This window comes from Euprymna scolopes, chromosome 2 (genome assembly GCF_053919585.1).
Source record: "Euprymna scolopes isolate OS-2025 chromosome 2, ASM5391958v1, whole genome shotgun sequence".
In the NCBI taxonomy this organism is placed as follows: Eukaryota; Metazoa; Mollusca; class Cephalopoda; order Sepiida; family Sepiolidae; genus Euprymna; species Euprymna scolopes.
The window spans coordinates 144,937,005-144,965,002 of NC_136483.1; the positions used below are offsets into that span (position 1 = coordinate 144,937,005).

The 27,998-nt window shown below is 31.5% G+C and overlaps 1 protein-coding gene across 1 annotated transcript; it reads right to left on the minus strand.

Annotated features, from left to right (window-relative positions):
• Positions 1-5,147: 5,147 nt before the first annotated feature.
• Positions 5,148-26,658, minus strand: LOC145241601 (uncharacterized). Its single transcript, XM_080104689.1, has 4 exons — positions 26,574-26,658; positions 17,970-18,120; positions 14,123-14,268; positions 5,148-5,291 (listed from the first exon to the last, which is right to left on the minus strand). The coding sequence occupies exons 1-4, from the start codon at positions 26,611-26,613 to the stop codon at positions 5,212-5,214; spliced, it is 417 nt and encodes a 138-aa protein (XP_079960815.1). The 5' UTR covers positions 26,614-26,658; the 3' UTR covers positions 5,148-5,211.
• Positions 26,659-27,998: the final 1,340 nt, after the last annotated feature.

Genomic DNA, 27,998 nt, shown 5'->3' on the forward strand with positions numbered 1-27,998 from the left:
ATTTCGTCAAATACGCTTGAAATAACGATCCCTCCCTCAACAAGTTCCGGCTACTTATTATTATCATTGGCTGCTCGCATGCATATAACAGATTTAGAAAAAAAAAATCCCGAAATAAACAAACTTCCTTCGCCCGGCGACATAAAATTAGATAGTTTGAATCGTAGACACACGCCTTCTGTCATTAAAACACCTACACTGCATGCGTGATATGTTTTTTTTCTGTTTTGTCGTCGTACATATTTATCAAGTTCCATTACCTTACAAACTTTCGTTACGCTGACTCACATGCATTCAGTTGCAAACTGCGTTCTTTAATCCGACTATGCATATTGGCATACTACTTTAATATAGCGATACCCAATAGTAAAAGATAACGAAAAATACACATTTTGTATCGAGAAATTCTCGCTTTATTGTCAAATACATGGTCATTTTTGGTGCGTCTTGGATAACTTGAGCCAATGTTTACATATTTAAAACGTGTATTCCCCAATACAAGCATGTGTACTTTTTAATATATTTTAACTCATACAGATTCCTCATATAATAATATTTAACAACAATACACTTTCGCGTTGACTTTCAAGCCGACTTCGAATATGTGAGGTGGTATGATGTGGCCCTCACTTGTACACCAAAAACCATAAGCGTAACCGGAAACTTTGTTTTCATAATCTTGGGCACGTCCCTGTTATTCGTGGCATCCCAGTGATACATTTTGAGGGTGCTGGCAATGGTCCTGCTGTAAAAACATGGATAGGTAGAGAGCATGAGTTGTACAGCGGCGCATCTCCGATAACGCTCGGTGAACATTGTGTCACTTTCAGACACGATAGAAGGCTCATATTGCCCTAGAGATTTGCACGCAACTGGCCAACTAGTAGATGGTCTGAAAGAAAAAAAAAAGAAGGAAACCGGTTTTCATCAAACAGAAATGGAGTCATGCCGTCTTTCTAGGCTGACAATTTTATCGTCCCACCCTGTAGATATTTCACAGCCTATATTCAAGAGTTTTCCACAGAGAGGCAAGAAAATTTTCCAAGTTGTAATAAAACCCATCTATACAACTCAACGTAAAAAAAAAATACACAAGCAAAAGAAGAAAAAAAACTAAGATATTAACTTTTGCCTCGATTAAATCTCCCATCTTTTCCCGAAAGGCCAATCGACTGAATGAAATGGGATTATCCTTAGTCCAGTGATGATTACTCGAGTCTTGTTTTAATGTTACTTAAAGAATTAATCCCTTAATCGTCCCTTTTTTTAGATGATACCATCAGTTCCGAATGTTTGACTCGTTTCCAGCACGATGACATTGCAAACAATTAGGAAAAAGACGAGAGTGTTCTTAAATGACCATATTGAAACATCGTTTTTGTCTATTTTTTTTTTCTTTTTCTTTTTACTGTTTACCATGCGTCATCTGCATTCGAACCTGTTGTGTGCTCTGGACAATATCACAAGAGAGGATCAATCCGTCTGATTCCTTTAATCTCATTGCGTAAAACTTTGTCCAGCGGGGGAACATCTTTTTTTTTCTTTTTTCTTTTTTGTTGTTGTTTGTGCCTTTGATTGCGGAAAGACGATTAGCAAACATTCAGACGAAGCCATCAACTGAGCCGGCCCGTATATTTAATGGCGCGTGTCCCAGCAAGTCACTTCACGTAGACAGCGTTGCCTGAGAATGCCGCGCGCTATTTTTTTCCCCGTCGACAAGAAAAGGCGATTTAGTGCTGATCGTTTGGAAGCTGCAAAGGAAACAAGTATGGTAGAGACAAATAGGATGGACGGAACGCTCATTCATGAAAATGACAATGGTTTCATTTATTTAATGGCCGGAAAACAGAGCCCCCCCCCCAAAAAAAAAAAAAATAATGAGGTTTAATAATAAAGTTGTGTACGCTCGGTCGTTGCAACATTTAATTCACTCGCATCTTTCTCTTTTTCTATTCTTTTCTTCCTCTGTCTCTTTCTCTCACCTCAACACTCACTCTATCAATCCTTCGCTTTCTCACTCACATACATGTATAGAGTTATTTATAAATTTAAGTATATATATATATATATATATATATATATATATATATATATATATATATATATATATATATATATATATATATATTAGTGTTAGAATGATTAATCAGAATCGGGCATCAAAATAATCAGAACTTTTGGAGTATCGGAATCGGTATTGGAATCGAAAAAATTTGAGCCTATTTTCCGATGCCAAACTGATTCCTTAAATTATCTGTTTTTTTTTTTATATTTTGGTTTAAGAAACATCTTCTACCGTTGATAGTAATAATAAAATAATAAATATTTATTGATTTAAACTTCCAGTAAGACTAAAATCTCTAGATCAACCCCTCACAAGTGGGTTTTTACATTTAAGAAAATATAGGCACATTTAAGTTGTGATTTTACGGTAATCGGGACAAAAAAAGAACTTTATAGTTAAATATTTAGAGATCTATAAAGAATCGGAATCGGTAATTGTATCGGAATCGGGAATTTAGTACGGAATCGGTAATTGTATCGGAATCGGCGTAAAATACGCATAAATATTATAATTTAAATAATGCAGAGACTGAGATACGTGCATGCGAGTATTGATTTTTGTAAACAGTTCACTTTGTAAATAAAAAATACTCGAGCTGAGATCGAAACCGAAACCTAAAGATAGTGTTAAGTACGATAACCATTAGAACAGCTTGACACCATCTTTACAGAATGTTTTCCAACGTACTTATTTTTAATATAAAGAAGCTGTTATGTTTCACGTTTGCACATATCTGCATGAATATAATTACACGTAATTGTTAACTAAAGATGATCATTCCATAAGAAAACCAAAAAAAAAAAAAAAAAAAACTAAGAGGAATTAATTAAAATTAATGTTTAAAAGAATATGCAAATTAGCTAGATCTTTTGCAGATGAATGCAATTCCACGATGCATATATAAGAAAGTTGTATTTTCTTTGTAGATAAATAGAAAAAGGGTTTTTAATATGAATATCAATATTTTCATGAACGGCGATCATTCTGTGTTCTGATTTATGTATTTTTCTAGGTATTTTTTGTGTCTTCCACCCAAACTTCTATACTTACCGCTCACCTTTCTCTTCGTTATTGTTCGCGTAGAGTCGGTCAATATGATATTTCGGGTATAATTCGTTGTTAATGGTCACTGATACCCTCGTCTTCTTGCCAATATGCCTAATCTCTTTTTCGATCCAGTTTATAAATGGTCCAGCGTATCTTATTAATGATACTGCCCAGGTGTTTATTCCTTTATTTAGAGTATTGCTATATAGTTTGTTTGTTTTTTCTAAGTATTTTCTTGTTCTTCTCGGTATTCTTTTCTAATTTTCTCTTTAATTTCTGTTCATTTGTTGACGTCTGCCTCCAGAACTACCAAAGATTTGTGGATATCATATTTTACAGGTACTTGAGTACTTGACTATTCGGTCTCATTCTTTTGGATGGGGGCAGTGATGTGGTAATGGGGATGGGGGTGGGTTACAGAACTCATAGGTATGCAGCTTCAATGTTTTTGGTTCCATGTAGCGCTTCATGTTTTGCCTCTGCAGCAGTTTGTCTGGTCTGCGCTTGTTATTCGTGTGTGTTAATCTCCACATTCAAGGGGTTTCCTTAATATTTCAGCTGTTTTCATTATTGTTGTTTGTTGAATTTTTCCAATTGTTATTATTATTATTATTATTATTATTATTATTATTATTATTATTATTAGTAGTAGTAGTAGTAGTAGTAGTAGTAGTAGCAGCACTTACTCACTTACTTGCTCATTATCATCGATTGTTCATTAACAATAACTAATACTGTTCCTCTGGAGTTCGATTGACAAGTGACTTCGGATTTCCAGATCTCTAAATCTCTTTTAATAACCATTTCAAACTATTTTGCGTTATCATAACAGCCGTTTATCATCGATTTCCCGCCATCAATGGTCGTTGGTCTTCTATGGGATTTAAGCGACAATAAGTTTCTTCAAAGTGCCAGTACTTTTAAACCCTTTCGGTGGAGGTCTGGTTAGTGCTCTTTCACTCATCTGTTTTTCCATCTCTGTTGACTTTTCACAACAATTTCGTGTGGTATAAACCGAAGCTTGTCCCACCGCATATGTGTGTTCCTTGTTTTCACTTATCTATGGCTTGTCAAATCTTCCTGATTATGTGGGTTTGTTTTTGCAAGATTTTCCATATTTATTTCTGCTGCTTTCATTATTGCCGTGCGTTGTATAATCTCAATCTTGGAATATGGGATATGGATAGAATCATTATAATACCAGTAATTGTAGGAGCACTAGGAGCAGTCCTGAAACACTTGGGAAAAAGACAGAGAGAAATTGAGCATAAATGCGCTACACCTTCAAGGACGCTTCTTGCTTCAATATGTTTCCGGACACTAAAGCTAACGGTAAAATCAGAGCAATGAAAGACATCAAATATAATTTTATTTAATTATTTTAGGAGGTTTGACACGAGGTCAAATGTCGGTTTGATGAAAGTGTTTCTGGGGATTCGAACTTGGCATGCTCAGGTTTTCAGTCCATATCGTCACCTCATCAAAAGACAAACGGGTATTGGTAATCTATTGACGCTTATTTTAACAACCACACAAACTCACAAACTCAATTAGAATATCACAGTTCTCGCACTGTCTACCAAACACTAGTCTTTGCCCCATCATCGTTATGTTGCATCGATGTGATTGTTTCAAAAGTACTTTCCAGAAAGCTTCACCTTCGACGAATTTACTGCACTTGAACCCCTCAAGATAAATACACCTCGAGTAATCCGAATAGTAGCAAAATCCCACCCTTTCATTGTAAATGACTCCAGATGCGGCAAAACGTTCAACTCTAATAGCTTCTTTCTCTGAACTGTTTGCCTTTGAAGCTTCCTCTCTGCTCCTTGGTTCCCCGTCTGCATCAATATGTAGAAAGTTACATTTAATGTGAGCAAACATCTTGGTGCACAACTACCCACTTAGAATAACTCCCTATATATCTTGCACTTACGTCTCAGTGGCGATGTATCTTATTTGGGGTGAATAAAAGAAAAAAAACTGTTAATAACATATTTTAATAGAATAATAATAATAACAAAAAAAAAAACAATTTTACACGTAGAATATATTTTATTACTAAAGCTGAGATGAAATCAAAGTTATAATGTTTCTGCCTAAATGTCCTCCAGTCCACACGGTCTCTTCACGCGGTAGGCATAATCACAGGCTTGCAAGAATTCGTTGAACACAAGAGCTAAAAGAAAAAAAAATCAACATAAATTAAATAAGAAATAAATAAGAAAAAAAAGGAAAAATCTACAAACGTATATTTCCCTATGCAAAGAAAAATAAATGCACGAAAAAAAAATTAATTAAATTACATACAGCTTCTCAGCTCGACTTTTAAGAAGCACGTGGACACTTTTCTAGAAGATCCGTTATGTAAGGATTCATGTCCAGCCATTGTCAAAGGTCGGCGTTGAACAACTGCAGATACGCGTGTAAGACAATCCTACATCATTTTGTTTGCTACATGCTGTTATCAATGTAACAAAGCGCGAATGCGCGTATAGCAGCAGCCACTGTAAGACAGCCAACGTATGCAAATGAGCAAGCCGTGTGCAAGATGACGTCACGGCGAGGAAGGAGAAAAAAAAGATTATAAAGAAAGAAAAACGCGTCCCGAGAAGAACAGTAATAGGTGTGCTACACACAAACTCGAGAGCGACAGGGAAAGACGTGTTCTAAACCTAGCCGGACAATGACAGAGTACCACGTGTTCGACATGGCAGAATCTTGTTAAGCACATTGGAGTACGAGAAGACTCTTGAACAAGAGGCAAGGTGTTATTTGAGAAGTACCTGTAAATAAATATCTGTTGTTTCAACTGAAAAAAAAATGAGTTGAAATTTTCCTTGTTTTTGTTTCCTTGCGACTGTTCGAATACAACGTGTGGGTCCCGAGTGTTGACATATAACGACTACATTACATTGTGATATGATTAAGAATAGCATTTTGTCGTATGATTCATTAAGTTTCTTTGATTGAGCAACATTTAATGTTCAAGAGTCTGTTCCATAGAGAAGGATAGATTTGTAAAGGAGAAGAAAATATCACAAGTGATGGAAATAAAAAATTTGATTGATTATAATTGCACATTAGTATTAAGTAGTATAACTTTTATTGATTATAATTGCACATTAGTATTAAGTAGTATAGCTTTTATAAATTATAATTGCACATTAGTATTAAGTAGTATAACTTTTATTAATTATAATTGCACATTAGTATTAAGTAGTATAACTTTTATTAATTATAATTGCACATTAGTATCAGTAGTATAACTTTTATTGATTATAATTGCACATTAGTATTAAGTAGTATAACTTTTATTGATTATAATTGCACATTAGTATTAAGTAGTATAACTTTTATTGATTATAATTGCACATTAGTATGAAGTAGTATAGCTTTTATTGATTATAATTGCACATTAGTATTAAGTGGTATAACTTTTATTGATTATAATTGCACATTAGTATTAAGTAGTATAACTTTTATTGATTATAATTGCACATTAGTATTAAGTAGTATAACTTTTATTGATTATAATTGCACATTAGTATTAAGTAGTATAACTTTTATTGATTATAATTGCACATTAGTATTAAGTAGTATAACTTTTATTGATTATAATTGCACATTAGTATTAAGTGGTATAACTTTTATTGATTATAATTGCACATTAGTATTAAGTAGTATAACTTTTATTGATTATAATTGCACATTAGTATTAAGTAGTATAACTTTTATTGATTATAATTGCACATTAGTATTAAGTAGTATAACTTTTATTGATTATAATTGCACATTAGTATTAAGTAGTATAGCTTTTATTGATTATAATTGCACATTAGTATTAAGTAGTATAGCTTTTATTGATTATAATTGCACATTAGTATTAAGTAGTATAACTTTTATCAATTATAATTACACATTAGTATTAAGTAGTATAACTTTTATTGATTCTAATTGCACATTAGTATTAAGTAGTATAACTTTTATTGATTATAATTGCACATTAGTATTAAGTAGTATAACATTTATTGATTATAATTGCACATTAGTATTAAGTAGTATAACTTTTATTGATTATAATTGCACATTAGTAAGATGAACTATAGCTTTTATTGATTATAATTGCACATTAGTATTAAGTAGTATAACTTTTATTGATTATAATTGCACATTAGTATTAAGTAGTATAACTTTTATTGATTATAATTGCACATAAGTATGAAGTAGTATAACTTTTATTGATTATAATTGCACATTAGTATTAAGTAGTATAACATTTATTAATTATAATTGCACATTAGTATTAAGTAGTATACATTTTATTGATTGTAATTGCACATTAGTATTAAGTAGTATACATTTTATTGATTATAATTGCACATTAGTATTGAGTAGTATAACTTTTATTAATAAAAATTGCACATTAGTATTAAGTAGTATAGCTTTTATTGATTATAATTGCACATTAGTATTAGGTAGTGTTACATTTATTGATTATAATTGCACACAAGTATTAAGTAGTATAACTTTTATTAATTAAAATTGCACATTAGTATTAAGTAGTATAACTTTTATTGATTATAATTGCACATTAGTATTAAGTAGTATAAGTTTTATTGATTATAATTGCACATTAGTATTAAGTAGTATAACATTTATTAATTATAATTGCACATTAGTATTTAGTAGTATAGCTTTTATTGATTATAATTGCACATTAGTATTGAGTAGTATAACTTTTATTGATTATAATTGCACATTAGTATTAAGTGGTATAACTATTATTGATTATAATTGTACATTAGTATCAGTAGTATAACTTTTATTGATTATAATTGCACATTAGTATAAAGTAGTATAACTTTTATTGATTATAATTGCACATTAGTATTGAGTAGTATAACTTTTATTAATTATAATTGCACATTAGTATTAAGTAGTATAGCTTTTATTGATTATAATTGCACATTAGTATTAAGTAGTATAACTTTTATTAATTATAATTGCACATTAGTATTAAGTAGTATAGCTTTTCTAGATTATAATTGCACATTAGTATTAAGTAGTATAACTTGTATTGATTATAATTGCACATTAGTATTAAGTAGTATTAATTTTATTAATTATAATTGCACATTAGTATTAAGTAGTATAACTTTTATTAATTATATTTGCACATTAGTATTAAGTAGTATTGCTTTTATTGATTATAATTGCACATTAGTATTAAGTAGTATAAGTTTTATTGATTATAATTGCACATTAGTATTAAGTAGTATAACTTTTATTGATTACAATTGCACATTAGTATTAAGTAGTATAAGTTTTATTGATTATAATTGCACATTAGTATTTAGTAGTATAACTTTTATTAATTAAAATTGCACATTAGTATTAAGTAGTATAACTTTTATTGATTATAATTGCACATTAGTATTAAGTAGTATAAGTTTTATTGATTATAATTGCACATTAGTATAAAGTAGTATAACTTTTATTGATTATAATTGCACATTAGTATTAAGTAGTATAACTTTTATTGATTATAATTGCACATTAGTATTAAGTAGTATAACTTTTATTGATTATAATTGCACATTAGTATTAAGTAGTACAACTTTTATTGATTATAATTGCACATTAGTATTAATTAGTATAGCTTTTATCAATTATAATTGCACATTAGTATTAAGTAGTATAGCTTGTCTTGATTATAATTGCACATTAGTATTAAGTAGTATAACTTTTATTGATTATAATTGCACATTAGTATTAAGTAGTATAACTTTTATTGATTATAATTGCACATTAGTATTGAGTAGTATAACTTTTATTAATTATAATTGCACATTAGTATTAAGTAGTATAACTTTTATTGATTATAATTGCACATCAGTATAAAGTAGCATAGCTTTTATTGATTATAATTGCACATTTGTATTAAGTAATATAGCTTTTATTGATTATAATTGCACATTTCTATTAAGTAGTATAACTTTTATTGATTATAATTGCAGATTAGTATTAAGTAGTATAACATTTATTAATTATAATTGCACATTAGTATTAAGTAGTATAACTTTTATTGATTATAATTGCACATTAGTATGAAGTAGTATAACTTTTATTGATTATAATTGCAAATCAGTATCAAGTAGTATAGCTTTTATTGATTATAACTGCACATTAGTATTAAGTAGTATAGCTTTTATTGATTATACTTGCACATTAGTATTAAGTATTATAAGTTTTATTGATTATAATTGCACATTAGTATTAAGTAGTATAACTTTTATTGATTATAATTGCACATTAGTATAAAGTAGTATAACTTTTATTGATTATAATTGCACATTAGTATTAAGTAGTATACCTTTTATTAATTATAATTGCACATTAGTATTAAGTAGTATACCTTTTATTGATTATAATTGCACATTAGTATTAAGTAGTATAACTTTTATTGATTATAATTGCACATTAGTATTAAGTAGTATAAGTTTTATTGATTATAATTGCACATTAGTATTAAGTAATATAGCTTTTATTGATTATAATTGCACATTAGTATTAAGTAGCATAAGTTTTATTGATTATAATTGCAAATTAGTATTAAGTAGTATGACTTTTATTGATTATAATTGCACATTAGTATTAAATAGTATAGCTTTTATTGATTATAATTGCACATTAGTATTAAGTAGTAACTTTTATTAATTAAAATTGCACATTAGTATAAAGTAGTATAAGTTTTATTGATTATAATTGCACATTAGTATTTAGTAGTATAACTTTTATTAATTAAAATTGAACATTAGTATTAAGTAGTATAAGTTTTATTGATTATAATTGCACATTAGTATTTAGTAGTATAACTTTTATTAATTAAAATTGCACATTAGTATTAAGTAGTATAACTTTTATTGATTATAATTGCACATTAGTATTAAGTAGTATAAGTTTTATTGATTATAATTGAACATTAGTATTAAGTAGTATAACTTTTATTGATTACAATTGCACATTAGTATTAAGTAGTATAAGTTTTATTGATTATAATTGCACATTAGTATTTAGTAGTATAACTTTTATTAATTAAGATTGAACATTAGTATTAAGTAGTATAAGTTTTATTGATTATAATTGCACATTAGTATTTAGTAGTATAACTTTTATTAATTAAAATTGCACATTAGTATTAAGTAGTATAACTTTTATTGATTATAATTGCACATTAGTATTAAGTAGTATAAGTTTTATTGATTATAATTGAACATTAGTATTAAGTAGTATAACTTTTATTGATTATAATTGCACATTAGTATTAAGTAGTATAACTTTTATTGATTATAATTGCACATTAGTATTAAGTAGTATAACTTTTATTGATTATAATTGCACATTAGTATTAAGTTGTATAACTTTTATTAATTAAAATTGCACATTAGTATTAAGTAGTATAACTTTTATTAATTATAATTGCACATTAGTATTAAGTAGTATAACTTTTATTGATTATAATTGCACATTAGTATTAAGTAGTATAACTTTTATTGATTTTTATTGCACATTAGTATTAAGTAGTATGACTTTTATTGATTATAATTGCACATTAGTATTAAGTAGTATAACTTTTATTGATTATAATTGCACATTAGTATTAAGTAGTATAACTTTTATTAATTAAAATTGCACATTAGTATTAAGTAGTATAACTTTTATTAATTAAAATTGCACATTAGTATTAAGTAGTATAACTTTTATTGATTATAATTGCACATTTGTATTAAGTAATATAGCTTTTATTAATTATAATTGCACATTAGTATTAAGTAGTATAACTTTTATTGATTATAATTGCACATTTGTATTAAGTAGTATAACTTTTATTGATTATAATTGCACATTTGTATTAAGTAGTATAACTTTTATTAATTATAATTGCACATTAGTGTTAAGTAGTATAGCTTTCTTTATTATAATTGCACATTAGTATTAAGTAGTATAACTTTTATTAATTATAATTGCACATTTGTATTAAGTAGTATAACTTTTATTAATTATAATTGCACATTAGTATTAAGTAGTATAAGTTTTATTGATTATAATTGCACATTAGTTTTAAGTAGTATAAGTTTTATTAATTCTAATTGCACATTAGAATTAAGTAGTATAAGTTTTATTGATTATAATTGCACATTAGAATTAAGTAGTATAAGTTTTATTAATTCTAATTGCACATTAGTATTAAGTAGTATAAGTTTTATTAATTCTAATTGCACATTAGAATTAAGTAGTATAAGTTTTATTGATTATAATTGCACATTAGTATTAAGTAGTATAAGTTTTATTGATTATAATTGCACATTAGTATTAAGTAGTATAAGTTTTATTGATTATAATTGCACATTAGTATTAAGTAGTATAACTTTTATTGATTATAATTGCACATTTGTATTAAGTAGTATAACTTTTATTAATTATAATTGCACATTAGTGTTAAGTAGTATAGCTTTCTTTATTATAATTGCACATTAGTATTAAGTAGTATAAGTTTTATTGATTATAATTGCACATTAGTATTGAGTAGTATAAGTTTTATTGATTATAATTGCACATTAGTATTAAGTAGTATAAGTTTTATTGATTATAATTGCACATTAGTATTAAGTAGTATAACTTTTATTGATTATAATTGCACATTTGTATTAAGTAGTATAACTTTTATTAATTATAATCGCACATTAGTATTAAGTAGTATAAGTTTTATTGATTATAATTGCAAAGTAGTATTAAGTAGTATAACTTTTATTGATTATAATTGCACATTAGTATTAAGTAGCATAGCTTTTATTGATTATAATTCAAATTAGTATTAAGTAGTATAACTTTTATTGATTATAATTGCACATTAGTATTAAGTAGTATAAGTTTTATTGATTATAATTGCACATTAGTATTAAGTAGTATAACATTTATTGATTATAATTGCACATTAGTATTAAGTAGTATAACTTTTATTGATTATAATTGCACATTAGTATTAATAGTATAACTTTTATTGATTATAATTGCACATTAGAATTAAGTAGTATAACTTTTATTGATTATAATTGCACATTAGTATTAAGTAGTATAACTTTTATTGATTATAATTGCACATTAGTATTAAGTAGTATAACTTTTATTGATTATAATTGCACATTAGTATTAAGTAGTATAGCTTTTATTGATTATAATTGCACATTAGTATTAAGTAGTATAAGTTTTATTGATTATAATTGCAAAGTAGTATTAAGTAGTATAACTTTTATTGATTATAATTGCACATTAGTATTAAGTAGTATGACTTTTATTGATTATAATTGCACATTAGTATTAAGTAGTATAACTTTTATTGATTATAATTGCACATTAGTATTAAGTAGTATAGCTTTTATTGATTATAATTGCACATTAGTATTAAGTAGTATAACTTTTATTGATTATAATTGCACATTAGTATTAAGTAGTATAAGTTTTATTGATTATAATTGCACATTAGTATTAAGTAGTATAACTTTTATTGATTATAATTGCACATTTGTATTAAGTAGTATAACTTTTATTAATTATAATTGCACATTAGTATTAAGTAGTATAAGTTTTATTGATTATAATTGCAAAGTAGTATTAAGTAGTATAACTTTTATTGATTATAATTGCACATTAGTATTAAGTAGCATAGCTTTTATTGATTATAATTCAAATTAGTATTAAGTAGTATAACTTTTATTGATTATAATTGCACATTAGTATTAAGTAGTATAAGTTTTATTGATTATAATTGCACATTAGTATTAAGTAGTATAACATTTATTGATTATAATTGCACATTAGTATTAAGTAGTATAACTTTTATTGATTATAATTGCACATTAGTATTAATAGTATAACTTTTATTGATTATAATTGCACATTAGAATTAAGTAGTATAACTTTTATTGATTATAATTGCACATTAGTATTAAGTAGTATAACTTTTATTGATTATAATTGCACATTAGTATTAAGTAGTATAACTTTTATTGATTATAATTGCACATTAGTATTAAGTAGTATAGCTTTTATTGATTATAATTGCACATTAGTATTAAGTAGTATAGCTTTTATTGATTATAATTGCACATTAGTATTAAGTAGTATAAGTTTTATTGATTATAATTGCAAAGTAGTATTAAGTAGTATAACTTTTATTGATTATAATTGCACATTAGTATTAAGTAGTATGACTTTTATTGATTATAATTGCACATTAGTATTAAGTAGTATAACTTTTATTGATTATAATTGCACATTAGTATTAAGTAGTATAACTTTTATTGATTATAATTGCACATTAGTATTAAGTAGTATAACTTTTATTGATTATAATTGCACATTAGTATTAAGTAGTATAACTTTTATTGATTATAATTGCACATTAGTATTAAGTAGTATAGCTTTTATTGATTATAATTGCACATTAGTATTAAGTAGTATAACTTTTATTGATTATAATTGCACATTAGTATTAAGTAGTATAATTTTTATTGATTATAATTGCACATTAGTATTAAGTAGTATAAGTTTTATTGATTATAATTGCAAATTAGTATTAAGTAGTATGACATTTATTGATTATAATTGCACATTAGTATTAAGTAGCATAGCTTTTATTGATTATAATTCAAATTAGTATTAAGTAGTATAACTTTTATTGATTATAATTGAACATTAGTATTAAGTAGTATAAGTTTTATTGATTATAATTGCACATTAGTATTAATTAGTATAACCTTTATTGATTATAATTGCACATGAGTATTAAGTAGTATAGCTTTTATTGATTATAATTGCACATTAGTATTAAGTAGTATAGCTTCGGATCCAGAAAGACAGATACATAATTTCCATAATTATCAGATGCTACTTCGAACATGTTTAACGGGTATTAACATTAAAATAATGAAACTTGTAAATACGTACGCTTGGGACAAGGTGTGTGTCCTAGGAATTGTCCGGAATAACATTCAAAATAAGATCTGCATCCATTATCGATGTCAGGATATTTTTTATTCGCTAGTTTTGAACAATCTTTGAAATTTCCACAGGGCGGAGGAACCGTTAAAGGCCTGAAAATGCAAAAAAAAAAAAAAAAAAAAAAAAAAAAAAAAAACAGACAAAAGAGGTTTAGAATAGCATCGTATCTTCAGACATAACAGAGAACTGAAATTAAAATCAATCATTGAATGCGACACAAGAGTCGGAAAATGGGATTGAAGATAAAGAACGATCTGGGTTGCAAAATTTCCCGGGAAATTCTGTCGGATTGCTCCAGTAGGGGAGTCTAAAGCAATTAGCAATAGATTAATTTCTTCTCAAGAAGAGAATTTAAAGCCTTAAAGGGCGGATCTCCTAAAACTAGCAACATGGCACAGTCAACAGAGGAAGTGCCATTTCAAAAATAACCCGGATTCTGTTGGCTTTGGTGTCACTTAATGTATATTGCTATTTCATTTTATTTCATTTGAATTTCTCAAAACTTAAGGGATCCCTTAATTGACCATTTAAACAAGTGAAGCATTCATGGTTCCTCATGAGCGCACAGTGAACGAGGCATAAAAAATGACTGGAGAAACTGCATTAGAGACATTTGTCAGGACTATTTCCTTAGGAATCCCGGCAGATTAGAGGCCCAGGTCACATATTGGAAATCGACACGTCTCTTTTAAACAGAAGAAAGCACAACATCAGGAGACTCGTCGAACTGCTCTGGACCTTCGGCGAGTGTGACACCACCTACGAGGAGGGTTTTGTAATGACTGTACCAAATCGGAACTCCAAAACCCTTCTTCCTATAATAAACAAGTGAATCATGCATGGTTCCCCGTGAGTGCACAGTGAACGAGGCATAAAAAATGATTTAAGTTTAGCATCCCCCCCCTATTTAGCCTCAAAAGTCCCCAGGGGACCTCAAATCCTGGTAAAAATAAACAAACGGTGCAGTTTTAGGCCTTAACATATGTAAATTTGAGTTCTGAACCATGCAAAAAAAAATAACTAAGTTCATCATTGCATATCCCCCCATTTAGCCCCAAAAGTCCTCAAGGCCTTAACATATTTAAATTTGAGTTCAGCACCATGCAAAACTGCTAAATAGACATACACAGAAAATTTTGGACAAATATGGTAAAATAGTCCCCAAAATGGAGTGTTTTTATTAGACCTAAAAGAGCCCCTGGGGCACACCCAAGAGTTATCATGAAGTATAGACAAACAAAATTATATAAAAATCAGTTAGTTACAATTTTTCAGAAAGTTTTATACAAATCCAAGGCATCAATTTTTTTTAATAAGCACAAAAGTGTAAATTTTAGCCATTTTAACCCGAAAGGCACCCCTGGGGGTTGGGGGCAACCGGAGTTTTCCTGGAAAATCCGTTCTGTTACGTTTTTACTCATATCATGTTCCATGTTTGTGCAAAATTTCAAACAATTCCAAGGCGTAGTTATTGAGAAAAGTGTGGACAGACGAACGGACGAACGGATAAGGGTGAATTTACAGGTCCACCCTCCTTTTCTCGGGGAACCAATAAGTTATAGTGGACTTTTCTTGTGGTCTCTTGGTTTTACTAGATTCCAGGACAAGAATTAATTTAGTCTGGTGGAGTATCCAGCTTCGTGTTGTTACCTGAGGCAACATCACTTGGAGTAGATTCATTATTCCTCATAAAATGGGTTAATCATATCGAGGAGATCTTATTTGGGCCGTCAATATTAAGTAATCTTGAATATTTAGTTAGGGTTTACTTGTAGGTAAAAGTATCCCATGTCAGGTTTTCCTGGCAAACTCCTGTACAGAAAGACCTGTCTAGTAGGTATTCGAGTTCTCTACATCATTAAACTAAGCTTACATGTGTTATAAGGTTTAATCTGGTTTGGTTTTATTTATTTACAGTTGGGCCTTGTGATTTATTTTCGACAACCTCGTAACTTCTACTTCTCTGCAAGTAATTCTCTTTGTAGTTCTCACATTTCATGAGCCATGTTTCTGACAAAGAGAGGAAATCGCCGTTTTCTGGATCGACTTGTGCTTTTTTGTATTAATTAATAGCCGCCTATATACGGCATAATCACGTTGACACACCGGTTCTTGTCAGATCACCGAAGTTAAGCAACGTTTCGCCTAGCCAGTACTAAAATGGGTGACCATTTGAGAATTCCGCTTACTTCGGCATTGTTTCCAGTCATCTAGCACTTCTCCTTGCCACTGGACTCAAGCAGTACCGATTCAGGGGAGGTATAGCTTGGGATTACGCAACTTTTGCCTCATAATTACAGGCGCAACTACCCTTACAAAACTTGGTGGAACGAACCTAAAATCTATAGATTACTTGGGCAGTGCCATGCCAGATATAGACGATCAAGTCGATTACAGGATAGTCAAGGCTATCCTTACAAAGCTGTAGGTATGATTCAATAAGTTTCTTTGGTCGAGCAAAATTTAATGTCTAAGTGCCTGTTCCACAGAGAAATTTAATGTCTAAGTGCCTGTTCCACAGAGAAGGATAGATTTGTAAAAGAAGAGAAGGATAGATTTGCAAAGAAGAAAATATCAAAATTGATGAGAATAAGAAAAGAAAGGAGGAACACATACGCATATAGTAGTTAGATATTGATCAGGTAACGCCGAAACGTGATTATTTTTTATTCAAGCCTTTCGAGATTGAACGGACGCATCCAATAACCGCCTATCTAAGCCAAAGGTTACGGGGAAGGGATAAAGGTTAACTATTTTGTCAAATGGATGGTGAAACAACGTTGTGAGGATTAGTAACAGAGCTGAAAATTTAAATACTCTGATTATTTAAGAAGACGGCTTAACAAGAAATTGTTAACATTGGACTTGAAAAGGACCATGTTATAGTCAGCTTAGAAGCAGCTCTGTGGTATTCCTTCTCACGGATGAAAAAAAAATGTTGATAATTTAAGTTCCTTTTTATTTCAGGTACATAAAGAAAGAAAGGAAAATTATTTGCAGTGTTTTTAGATAGACGAGATTTTGCTGTGAGTATTTTATTAAGGAGGGTGGCATAGATCGGAACTCGATCGAACACTTGTCATGATAATAAGAATAAAATAGAAAAACGTAAGCCACCTGTCTTCTGCGAGAAAGAGGTTGTAGGAAAGAGAAGAGGACACACCCCACTAGATCTCGAAGTCGGTTTTGTACTCTGTCAAGACATGACAACTGTTTTGCGTGGGTTGTATGTGGAAATTGTCAATCCTATCATGCTATTTATCTGCCCATCTTATTAATCGTTTTTAGCCTTAATAAACGGTAACTTATTTGTAAAAACAAAAAACAAAAAAACAAAAACAAAAAAAAACAATACAACATTTTGGCGTATTTAATGCTAATTCCACTTATTTCGGTAAAAAAAATGCTTTTCTAATCAACTTCAACATACCTTAATATATTAGGCCATATTTGTTATTGTTTATACATTCCTTCTGCTTTAAATTTTTTATTCGTATTTTTTTTTCTAATCTGTATATTCAAAATTCCCCATACTCAGCTATGTAAATTGCATATTTATGTATAAGATCACTACCGTTCGATCTCAACCTGTCACAAAAATCGTGTAAAAATAGATAAAATTTAAAAGAATCCCGGACAACACCAGGTATGTACAGCTAATTTTAAAATGTTTTATTCGAATATCATTTAACTCTGATTGATGCGACTACAGGTTGTGGTCATTTTGAAAATGTTTCACGCCGAAGAAATAATCTCTTGAAAGAGGAAAATTTAAATATTACTCAATACTTACGAAGAGCATATTTTTTGGTCCATATCAAACACCTGTCCTAGCGGGCACTCAACAATGACGGGCTTGTTATTAACACATTTCGTGTAGGAAAGACAACCGAATTCGTACACTCCATCTGGCTTATCTTTACAGATGACAGCGTGTGCAGAGCCTGTTAATATATAATAAATGAACAAATAATTACAACAAAATCAACGAATACCCGCCCCATACAAGGTAAAAATAATTCCTCGAACTGAACAGCTTTTCACCACTTTTATGTCCGCACACAAAGATTAAAATCAAAACATAAATCTTATCTAAAATACTAATTTGGTTGAAAACATAACAGACCGTGTGTGGGCGCGTGTGAAAATATCAGCAGCAGCCTAACGATAGCTGGCTAGCGGAGTTATTAGCAGCAGTGGTAGCGTTTGGGCATGTATGCAAATTAGCAAATGTGCGCGAGCTTGCGTCAGAAGGAAAGGAAAAAATCACAACACGTGGTCGGAGAGAAGCAAAGTGCGTGTCAAAAAAGATAGACGTGTAAAGTCGAAGGTTAGAAATGGCTGGCTATAAGAGACTTTTAAGCTGGTGTGGAGACGGCAGGGTTTTGTTGATCTTATGGCAGACAATTTTGTTAAACATCAGAGGTATCTGAATTTTCACGCAGGGCTTCGACACATTTTATACAGCCCATATTTAGGACCCACTGTGCATAGCAATTGTGTTAGAAATGCCCTGTCGTAAAATACGCTTAAATATATGTTAATTCATGCAGATTTCATATTTATTATTAAAGAACCAACTTTCTATTGGATATATATATATATATATATATATACATATATATATATATATATATACATATATATATATATATATATATATATTAATTTATTTTTATTTCGGACTACTAGTCTCATCTTTATTAGTTGTTGTTTTTCATCTTTTATTGGATTGTTTATTCACAACGTTTCGGCCAACTAATTCCTCTGGCCTTCGTCAGGTGGTAACCGCGACGGATAGGAACTTCGAATCTCCTAACTGCATTCTCAGCCATCACTGCTATCCGAAACGTTGTGAATAAACAATCCAATAAAAGATGAAAAACAACTAATAAAGATGAGACTAGTAGTCCGAAATAAAAATAAATTAATATATATAATGCTCAGCTCAAAAAAATAAATACCAATTAAGGAATAATATATATATATATATATATATATATATATATATATATATATATATATGTATATATTTATTTATATATAGTACTGATTTCAAAAGTAAAAAAAAAAATGATTTGGTGCCATCAGGTAGAATCGAAACCAAAACATCTAATGCTCCAATCGCGCCCCTTACCAACAGATAAGTAGTAGTAGTAAAAAAAAGCTTTTAATTTAATCCACTTCAAGCTATAAATGAATTTACGCATGGGCAAAAGTATTAGAAATATGTCGACAAGTTGAAAGAAACATTTGTCATTTCAACTTGCCGGCCTATTTCTGTACGCGTTATTCATTCATCCAAACAAAGATTTTACCCGTTATAAACCATCCTTAGTGTATGATTACTATTTCCGGTTAATTCTAGTGTTATGTGTTTAAGAGTTTTTTCACAAAACTCTCACGTAATATATATATATATATATATATATATATATATATATATATATATATATATATATATATATAGAGAGAGAGAGAGAGAGAGAGAGAGAGAGAGAGAGAGAGAGAGAGAGAGAAAGATATATATATATATATATATATATATATAGAGAGAGAGAGAGAGAAAGATATATATATATATATATATATATAGATAGATAGATAGATAGATAGATACGTATGCATACATATATATAGATATATATTGTGTTATTTGTACCGGAAAATCATTTTTTTTATTTAATTTCAGTGGCATCTGGCCTTATCAAGGAATACTTTAGGGCTGAGCAGTAACAACAAAATAAGGCAAAAAAGAAAACAAAAACACAATTAAAAAGTATTCCTCTTTGATAAGGGTGGATACCACCAAAAATCTAAAAAAATATTAAAGTTTTTGAATCAATAAATAAGTATACAGCATTACTTGGTTTTCTAAAATTTTAAAATCTAATCTTACGAAATAATGATTTGAAATAATGTGACTTTTATTCATAAATACATGTCTTCACGGTACATGCACCGTAAAATACCAACACCAATAAAACCCAAACCATTATTTTTTACAAATGAATGGCCACTTATCAAGACCTAAAAGCCACTCGAGGATAAGAGTTAATAAGTAGCCAATGGGAAAATATAGTAATCGTTAGTAGTGGAAATTTGGTAAATAGGATTACTTAAGGGGAACGGCTCATCAAGAACTTGTTTACGTTGGACTTGAAGACGACCAAATTGTAGTCAGTTGGAAAGCAGGAAAACGGAAAAGTTCCACAGGCGTGCAGTTTTAAGAAAGAAGCTTTGTTCATGGAATCTATGTTTAAGTTTAGGCACAGATTAAGAGTAGGGAAAATTATTGATAGTGGTTTCAGCTAGACAAGTGTTTTTCGTGAATGTCAAGCCAGGGACACCAGAGATAGGAGCTCAGACGAGCACTTGCAATGAAAATAATGATAAGGTAGAGAAGGCTCGCAACGTCTCTTCTGTGGGAAATAGCTTACAGGAAAGAGAAAAGGGCATCCTTCACTAGGCTACGAAGTCTATCTTGAACTCTATCAAGGTAGGATACACTTCTAGCAGCTCCTGTCCAGATGTGGCAAAAGTACTCCATCCTTGGATGTACTTGGCGTTTATACAGGTAGAGAATTGCATTAGCAGTGATATATTTACTGAAGGGATAGAATGATCCCACCATTTTTCAAGCAGCCTTAGCAACGGATTTGATGTACGTGCTCCATCTCCAGTAAAGGTCAGACCTAGAATATTGTCAAAACATGGAGCCTCTCCAAGACGAGAGCCATTCTTTTCAATTAATACCAGACGGGGATCAGAGCGTTGATGATGTAAATATAGAAGCTTGATTTTAGATGCATGAAAATTAACCAGTCACCTCTTTCCCATTGCACCACGTGTTCATGATTAGAGGAAAGAGAACTTAGTTGTTTATGGCCTTTGAAGTGTTGCAATAGATGGTAGTAGCATCAGTATAAATATCTACGAATGATGTAAGGATATGATTTGGCAGATCATTGATGTAGATTAGGAAGAGAGTTGGGCCTAGGATGGGCCACTGAGGGACTCCAGCATTAATACTAAGAGCTTCTGATTTCTGCCCATCAACCACTACGCTTATGAACCTATCAGAGAGAAATGATTTAATAATTTAGAAGACATTTCCAGCTATACCGTAGCTGGAGATTTTATGCCATACTCTATCAAAGCCTGTTTAAGAGCAACTGCCCTAGAAAGGAAGCATCCGTCGAGAGATTCGCTAATCCTATGAGATATAACTGTTAGCACCTCAGCTGTAGAGCAAGTAGAACGGAAACCATGTTGCATATTACCGAGGAGGTTATTTTGGCTTTGAAATGGTTGACTACTTCTATTTAACACAGGTTCCAGCAACTTACTCATGACGCACAAGCGACTGATTGGTTTGTATTGAGAGGGGGGGTGACCGATCATCTGAATTTTTAAATACGGGACATACTGATAAGGTTTTCCAGAATGTTGGGAAGCAATTCTTCTTAAGAAAACGCTTGAACAGCTTCGTAAGTATGGGAGCTAGTTCTGGTTGAAGTTTTTTCAGCACTTTAATTGGAATGCCGTAATTTGAATTTGAGGATTTTGATTAGCTTGGCAACATCACACACAGATATTTGTATGTTGCATAGCGTATTTTCATGCACAGGGGAAATTAGGGGGGGGGGGGCTTGATCGCATAGGGTAGAATTAGCCGCAAAATTCTGGGCAAAATGTTTGGCTTTGTCTGATGCTGACAAGATTATCTCAGGTCCATTGTTAATGGTTGGGATAGAGTACACGCTTCTATTCAAAACTAGTTGGAACTAAGCTGCTGCTCAGCTACTTTGGACTTGACGGACTGAGCATACAACTCTCTCTCTCTCTATCTATCTATCTATCTATCTATCCCCCCTCTCTCTCTCTCTATCCCTCTCTCTCTCTCTCTCTCTCCCTCTCGTTCTTTATTACTCTTTTACAGTTGTGGCTGGCAGTCCTGAAGGCGGATTTAGTCTCAGTAATCTATTACGTTGGAAGCAATTTCTGTGCACAATGGCAGCAGTACATAATGAAGAGAACCTCGGCTAGTAGTTAGGTTTTGCTAGAATTGTTTGGAGGGTATGAAGCGATCTCTATCGACAATAAACCATTCTGTCAGATCTGATACTGAGGACATATTCTTTTCAAACATGGCACGCAGGGGTAGATCTGATATAAATGTATGGAATACATTCTGTATATCTTAAATTAGACAACCGAGTGATCGGAAGATGTCTGTGGAGAATGAATAGGAGAAGTTGTGAGAAAAAAGTCTAGGAGACCTGTTGTGAGGCTATATAATGAATGTTCACGATTTAGCAAATAAAGAAAACCATTATACCAGTATATATATAAAATTACATTATTTATTTAAAATAAAACAAAGTTCATACATTAGTGCAATAATTGGATAGTCACGTAAGGACGTATGATTGTGGCTTGTACATGTGGACCTCTGTGGAAGTGTGCACAAATAGAATTTATACTTCATACTTTACACGAACGGTATAGAGCTTAACTATAAGTCTTGGATTGTTCATATTGTATTAGCTCTATGTGTAAGCATCTTACAGGTAACAATGTTTATATGAAAAATATGCAAGCCTACCTCATGTTTCTGTTGTTGCTCTCCGAGTGCATGCTTATGAAGCGCGTGGTTTATACATTTGCACGGCTTGGTGTCAAGCGAAAAAGAGAAATAAGAGAAGGGGACAGAAGCCTAATGTCAAAGGTCACGGAAGCCGTGCGATGGCTGCACGTGCTCCGCTCCATGCGTGTGTGCTACTGCACACAGCTTGTTCTGTGTCTGTGTGTTTGATGCAGACAAAGCAAGTTTGGCAGGTCTATAGACTTGCATACTGATCGTTAGTGTCGGGGACACGGGTGGGTTCTTGAGCAAGTTAGGTCATAAACAATGGAGAGATCGTGACAGAACCTCTCCTCGTCATGTCTTGTTTGAGTCTCCACAGACTGAAGGTTAGCCGAAGGATGAGCAGACAGGATGTGGTCAATTTTTTCAGATATGCTCTTAAAGATAGCAACTCCGCTGTATGGGGGCGATAGAGGGCAAATATAAACGCAGTGGTGTGAACAAGGCAACCCAGAAGTACATATAGGACAATTTAGGGTCTTCTCTGGAGATGCCCCTACCACATGAAAAGGCATCTCTAATGTAGGCACATATTCCATGCCCATGGCGATCTTTTGGGTCAAATTTTTTGGATGTTAAATTAGAATATCCTTTAATTACGAACTCATCTAAGGAAATAGTCGGTCCAATGCCAGTTTCGCTTAGGAATAATAGGTCTATTTTGGTCTCCTGTAATTGGACTTCAACCTCTGGAAGGTTGGAACGTAGACTCCTGATGTTAGAGAAGGAGACATGGTAGTGGGGATTTATATTGGAAGTTGGATTTCTGGGGTTAATCTTGTATTCTTTCTGAAGACTTTTTATGATGGAGTTTTGGGATTTATGGAATAGGTCGACAGACTTGGTTAAGCCACGACAGAGAAGGAAAGTAAGGGAGAAAAAGAAACGAATAAATTTTTTTGTAAGCCATGATAGGTAAAGCCGTAATAATTACCCACTAATATGGCATCGAGAAGCCCCACCAAATGCTACTGAATGGTTCAGAATCCATTCACCAAATGGCAACACAGCAGTCCTAGTACTTTGTTCCTGCTGATAGGACGGCCTCCTTAGTGGTTAATCCAATGTTCAGGTCCCTGACTATCAAGCGGGTAATGTCAACCTAGTAAAAAATTTTCCTCCAGCAGCCTTATTAGTGACATGGCTACAAGGATAGTAATAGAAACAGAAAATTTCCTATATCATTCTCGTGTCATTAACTCTTATCATCGAGTGATTTTTGACGTTGATGTGTAATTACCAAATAAAAAAAACATACTAAAATAAAAGATAAGTGCAAAATTCTGTTACAATGCTAAAAAGAAAATTCACACAATTAAAATGTTATCGTTTAAAACAATATACAAATTAACTCGTTTGAATTATATATAATAATAATATAATTAACTCGTTTGAATTATATATATATGTGTGTGTGTGTGTGTGTGTGTGTGTGTGTGTGTGTGTGTGTGTGTGGATTTAATACACACTCGAGGAGAAATATTTACAGCATTGATTCGTAATCTGATGGCGAGAGTTGTCAACGCGACGGTTGTAGGTTTGATCCACGGTTGGGAAAGGTGTATGTTTAGACGCACTGATGAGTTGTGATACAACGAAACAGTAATGTATGTGGCTAACAATATATATATATATATATATATATATATATATATATATATATATATATATATATATAATTCAAACGAGTTAATTATTATTATTATTATTATTATTATTATTATATAATTCAAACTTAGCAGGAGGACTCAACGTTGCCCGAGATTGAATGAGGATCAACGAATGTTCCACGCTACTAATACTTCTATTGTCATTGCAAAAAAATATGCCTGCCGTTTCTGAGTCCGTAGGGAATAAGCTCACACTTACACCACAGACACATACAAAGTGCCTTATATATATATATATATATATATATATATATATATATATATATATATATATATATATACTGGTTAATCGCATCTCATTCACCTAATGAAAGAATTAGTCCACCATCATCCTTTTTTATTTTAATGACAACATTTTTATCCTTTTATGTTATAAATCTTTTAAAGATGGTTAAAATTATTTTTTAAAGTGTACATAGTCATAATGTACATAATGTTAAAAAAAATAGAAAGAAGAAATATGAGAAGAACGGCAAAAAACATAACCGCCTCACTTTAAAGATAATAATCAAAGAATCCTCCCTCAAAAAATAATTAAGCTCATCGCGTTGGAAGTTTCTCAAGCCGACAGTTTAGTTATAATGCTCGTTGTGAAAACAAATAGAGCTTAGTTTAACATTGTAATTTCGTATACCCATCTCAGCAGCAGCAAAATAGCGTAACGGTAAGAAGCTCTGATTGTGTCCTAGATGGTCGAGTTTCAATCCTGGCTTGAGGTAGTTGCTGGTCCAGTCACAATGATGACCTGTGATACAGTAGCTACAGTAAATAGTACTGTATGTGGACTATATATATATATATATATATATATATATATATATATGTGTGTGTGTGTGTGTGTGTGTGTGTGTGTGTGCGTCTAGCCGCACTGATCAACTGTGATACAGCGAAACTGTACTGTATGTGGATGACTATATATATATATAGAGAGAGACTAAACTACCTCTGACCCGTTGGGTCAGTATGTTATATGAGCTATAGAATTACTTTCGGAAATTGTGTTTACCAAAATTACCCCAGATTTGCACACAAAGTTAACGCCATATTTGTTATCGACAGCAAAATTAACAATTAAACCGTTTATATTTTCTATTTGTATACGAGAGCGTTCGAAAAGTAATACCTCCTATTTTTATTCCACCCAAATGGATCAGAGGTAATAGTAAACTGCATTGTTATGATGACTGCACTTATGCATTCATGACCTAAATGTTCCTTCTACACAAATACGTTTGGATATTGACAGGCTTTACGTGGTTCCTCCCGTAAGTATTCGGTGCCTTTCTAGAAAGGATTCTAACTAGAAAGATATGAGGAAAATGATTGTCAACAATAGAATCATCGCATTCATACGAAATGAATGCATGATGCTCGACAATAAGCAAAAACAAACAGAATTATTATGTGTGTATTCTTTATATTTGAGATCGTTTTTTTTTCTTTAAATAACAAAATATAACGCTATTTTCCCATAAGCTTTCTTAATGAATCTTACTAACTCGGTAATTCCGATAAAAATTTTAAAGTTAAGTATTTAATTTAACCGTATTTTATATGCATTTCAATTGAAATTTTAAACAACGCTGTTATTGCGGGAACACAATCTAATTAATTCACTTGACGCGCGGCATGCGTGTCACCCGAGCATTCCAAGATATCACCGTTGAAGAAAAGACACCGACTCTCTATTTTTTTTTTTTTTTTTTTACTATTTTCCTTCGTTTGAACATTATGAGATGAAAAAGAGGGAAGAATATCTCGTCGAAAAATGTTGATTTTAAACAAATATTTATAAAAATAAATTTCTGCGTTTACTTCACCATTTTTTCATAATATTAAAATTTTTTTTTTTTTTTTGCGTAATTGATTTCAATGCGAAGACTTAAAAAAAAACAAAACTTATTATCAAACAGCAAAAAAACAAATGTCGGGGGTTGCTTCAAATGGGTGACGTCTTGTATACCCCTCCCAGTTCGAATTCATATTGGGATAAGCGTAATGAACGACAAATGGGTTTGATAAAGCAACATGTTTTCATTGAAGCCATGAAAATAAGTTTTAAAAACTTAATATTTACCTAATGTGGCAGCAGCTATTAAGAAAGCCAACGCATTCATTGTGTGAATTCTTCCTGGTTATTTTAATTTTAGCAGACATTTGTATCTATATATATATATATATATATATATATACGTGTGTGTGCGTGTGTGTCTAAACACCTGTTTGAGAGTAGGTTTGAGAGTATGTAAGCGCTGTGTCTCTGTGTGGGAGTTTTGTATGTTGTCGTCATTATCACAGGGCATTACTGTTATCAAAAGCTTGGGAAAATTGGAACGAAGATGCAGATTATAAAAGTGAGCTAAAAATAAGAGAGACTTTATTTATTAAGAATACAACTAAAGAAATATTAATATTACTAGCGGAACCTCGTGGAAATTCCACAGTTTATTTTTTTTTCATGTAGAATTTACTACTAATTATCCCTGCTCCTATTAACCCTTTCGATCCTGACCTAATTAAGCAATGATTAGCCTCCAAAGGCAATTAGGCAATTCGTTAAATTATTTGATAACGCATGTGTTTAGTTCTTATCCAGTGAAAGAACTTGGACACCAGGTTCGGAAAGTGGGATTGAGAAATTCAGCGTCACTCGATGAAAAGCATTCTGACCTGCAAAAAGTGCCTGCCCCGTTGACATTCCCCAGTGAGTGGTTAGCAATAAACTAACCCCTTCTCAAAGAGAGAAGGCAAAGCCTAAGAGGCTGCATAGAACTTAATTCTCACCACAAAATCAACAGGGACCGGATCATGAGAGGAATAGTCTAATCTCTGTTGATTTCGGTGAGGGGGCAGAGAAAGCCAAAATATCGGTTGTTTCATCTTTTTAGCTATGTTGCTCGGGCCGATATACAGGGTGTCCACAAAGTCTGGTAACATTATGTAGCCCGACTTTGTGGAGACCCTGTAGATTATGCAGCCAGATTTTGTGGGCACCGTGTAGATTGTGCAGGTAGACTTTGTGGTCACCGTGTAGATTATGCAGGCAGACTTTGTGGGCACTGTGTAGATTATGCAGCCAGACTTTGTGGGCACCGTGTAGATTATGCAGGCAGACTTTGTGGGCACCGTGTAGATTATGCAGCCAGACTTTGTGGGCACCGTGTAGATTATGTAGCCAGACTTTGTGGACACCCTGCAGATTATGTAGTCAGACTTTGTGGGTACCGTGTAGATTATGCAGCCAGACTTTGTGGGCACCGTGTAGATTATGCAGGCAGACTTTGTGGGCACCGTGTAGATTATGCAGGCAGACTTTGTGGGCACCGTGTAGATTATGCAGGCAGACTTTGTGGGCACCGTGTAGATTGTGCAGGCAGACTTTGTGGGCACCGTGTAGATTGTGCAGGCAGACTTTGTGGGCACCGTGTAGATTATGCAGCCAGACTTTGTAGGCACCGTATAGATTATGCAGGCAGACTTTGTGGGCACCGTGTAGATTATG

What these genes read in the sequence shown, in the direction of transcription:
- LOC145241601 (XM_080104689.1), bottom strand. Translation starts at nt 26,613, where the DNA reads ATGAATGCGTTGGCTTTCTTAATAGCTGCTGCCACATTAG. An exon ending in AATAGCTGCTGCCACATTAG is followed by an intron (nt 18,121 to 26,573) that starts GTAAATATTAAG and finishes ATATATTAACAG; the next exon opens with GCTCTGCACACGCTGTCATC. An exon ending in GACCAAAAAATATGCTCTTC is followed by an intron (nt 14,269 to 17,969) that starts GTAAGTATTGAG and finishes TTGCATTTTCAG; the next exon opens with GCCTTTAACGGTTCCTCCGC.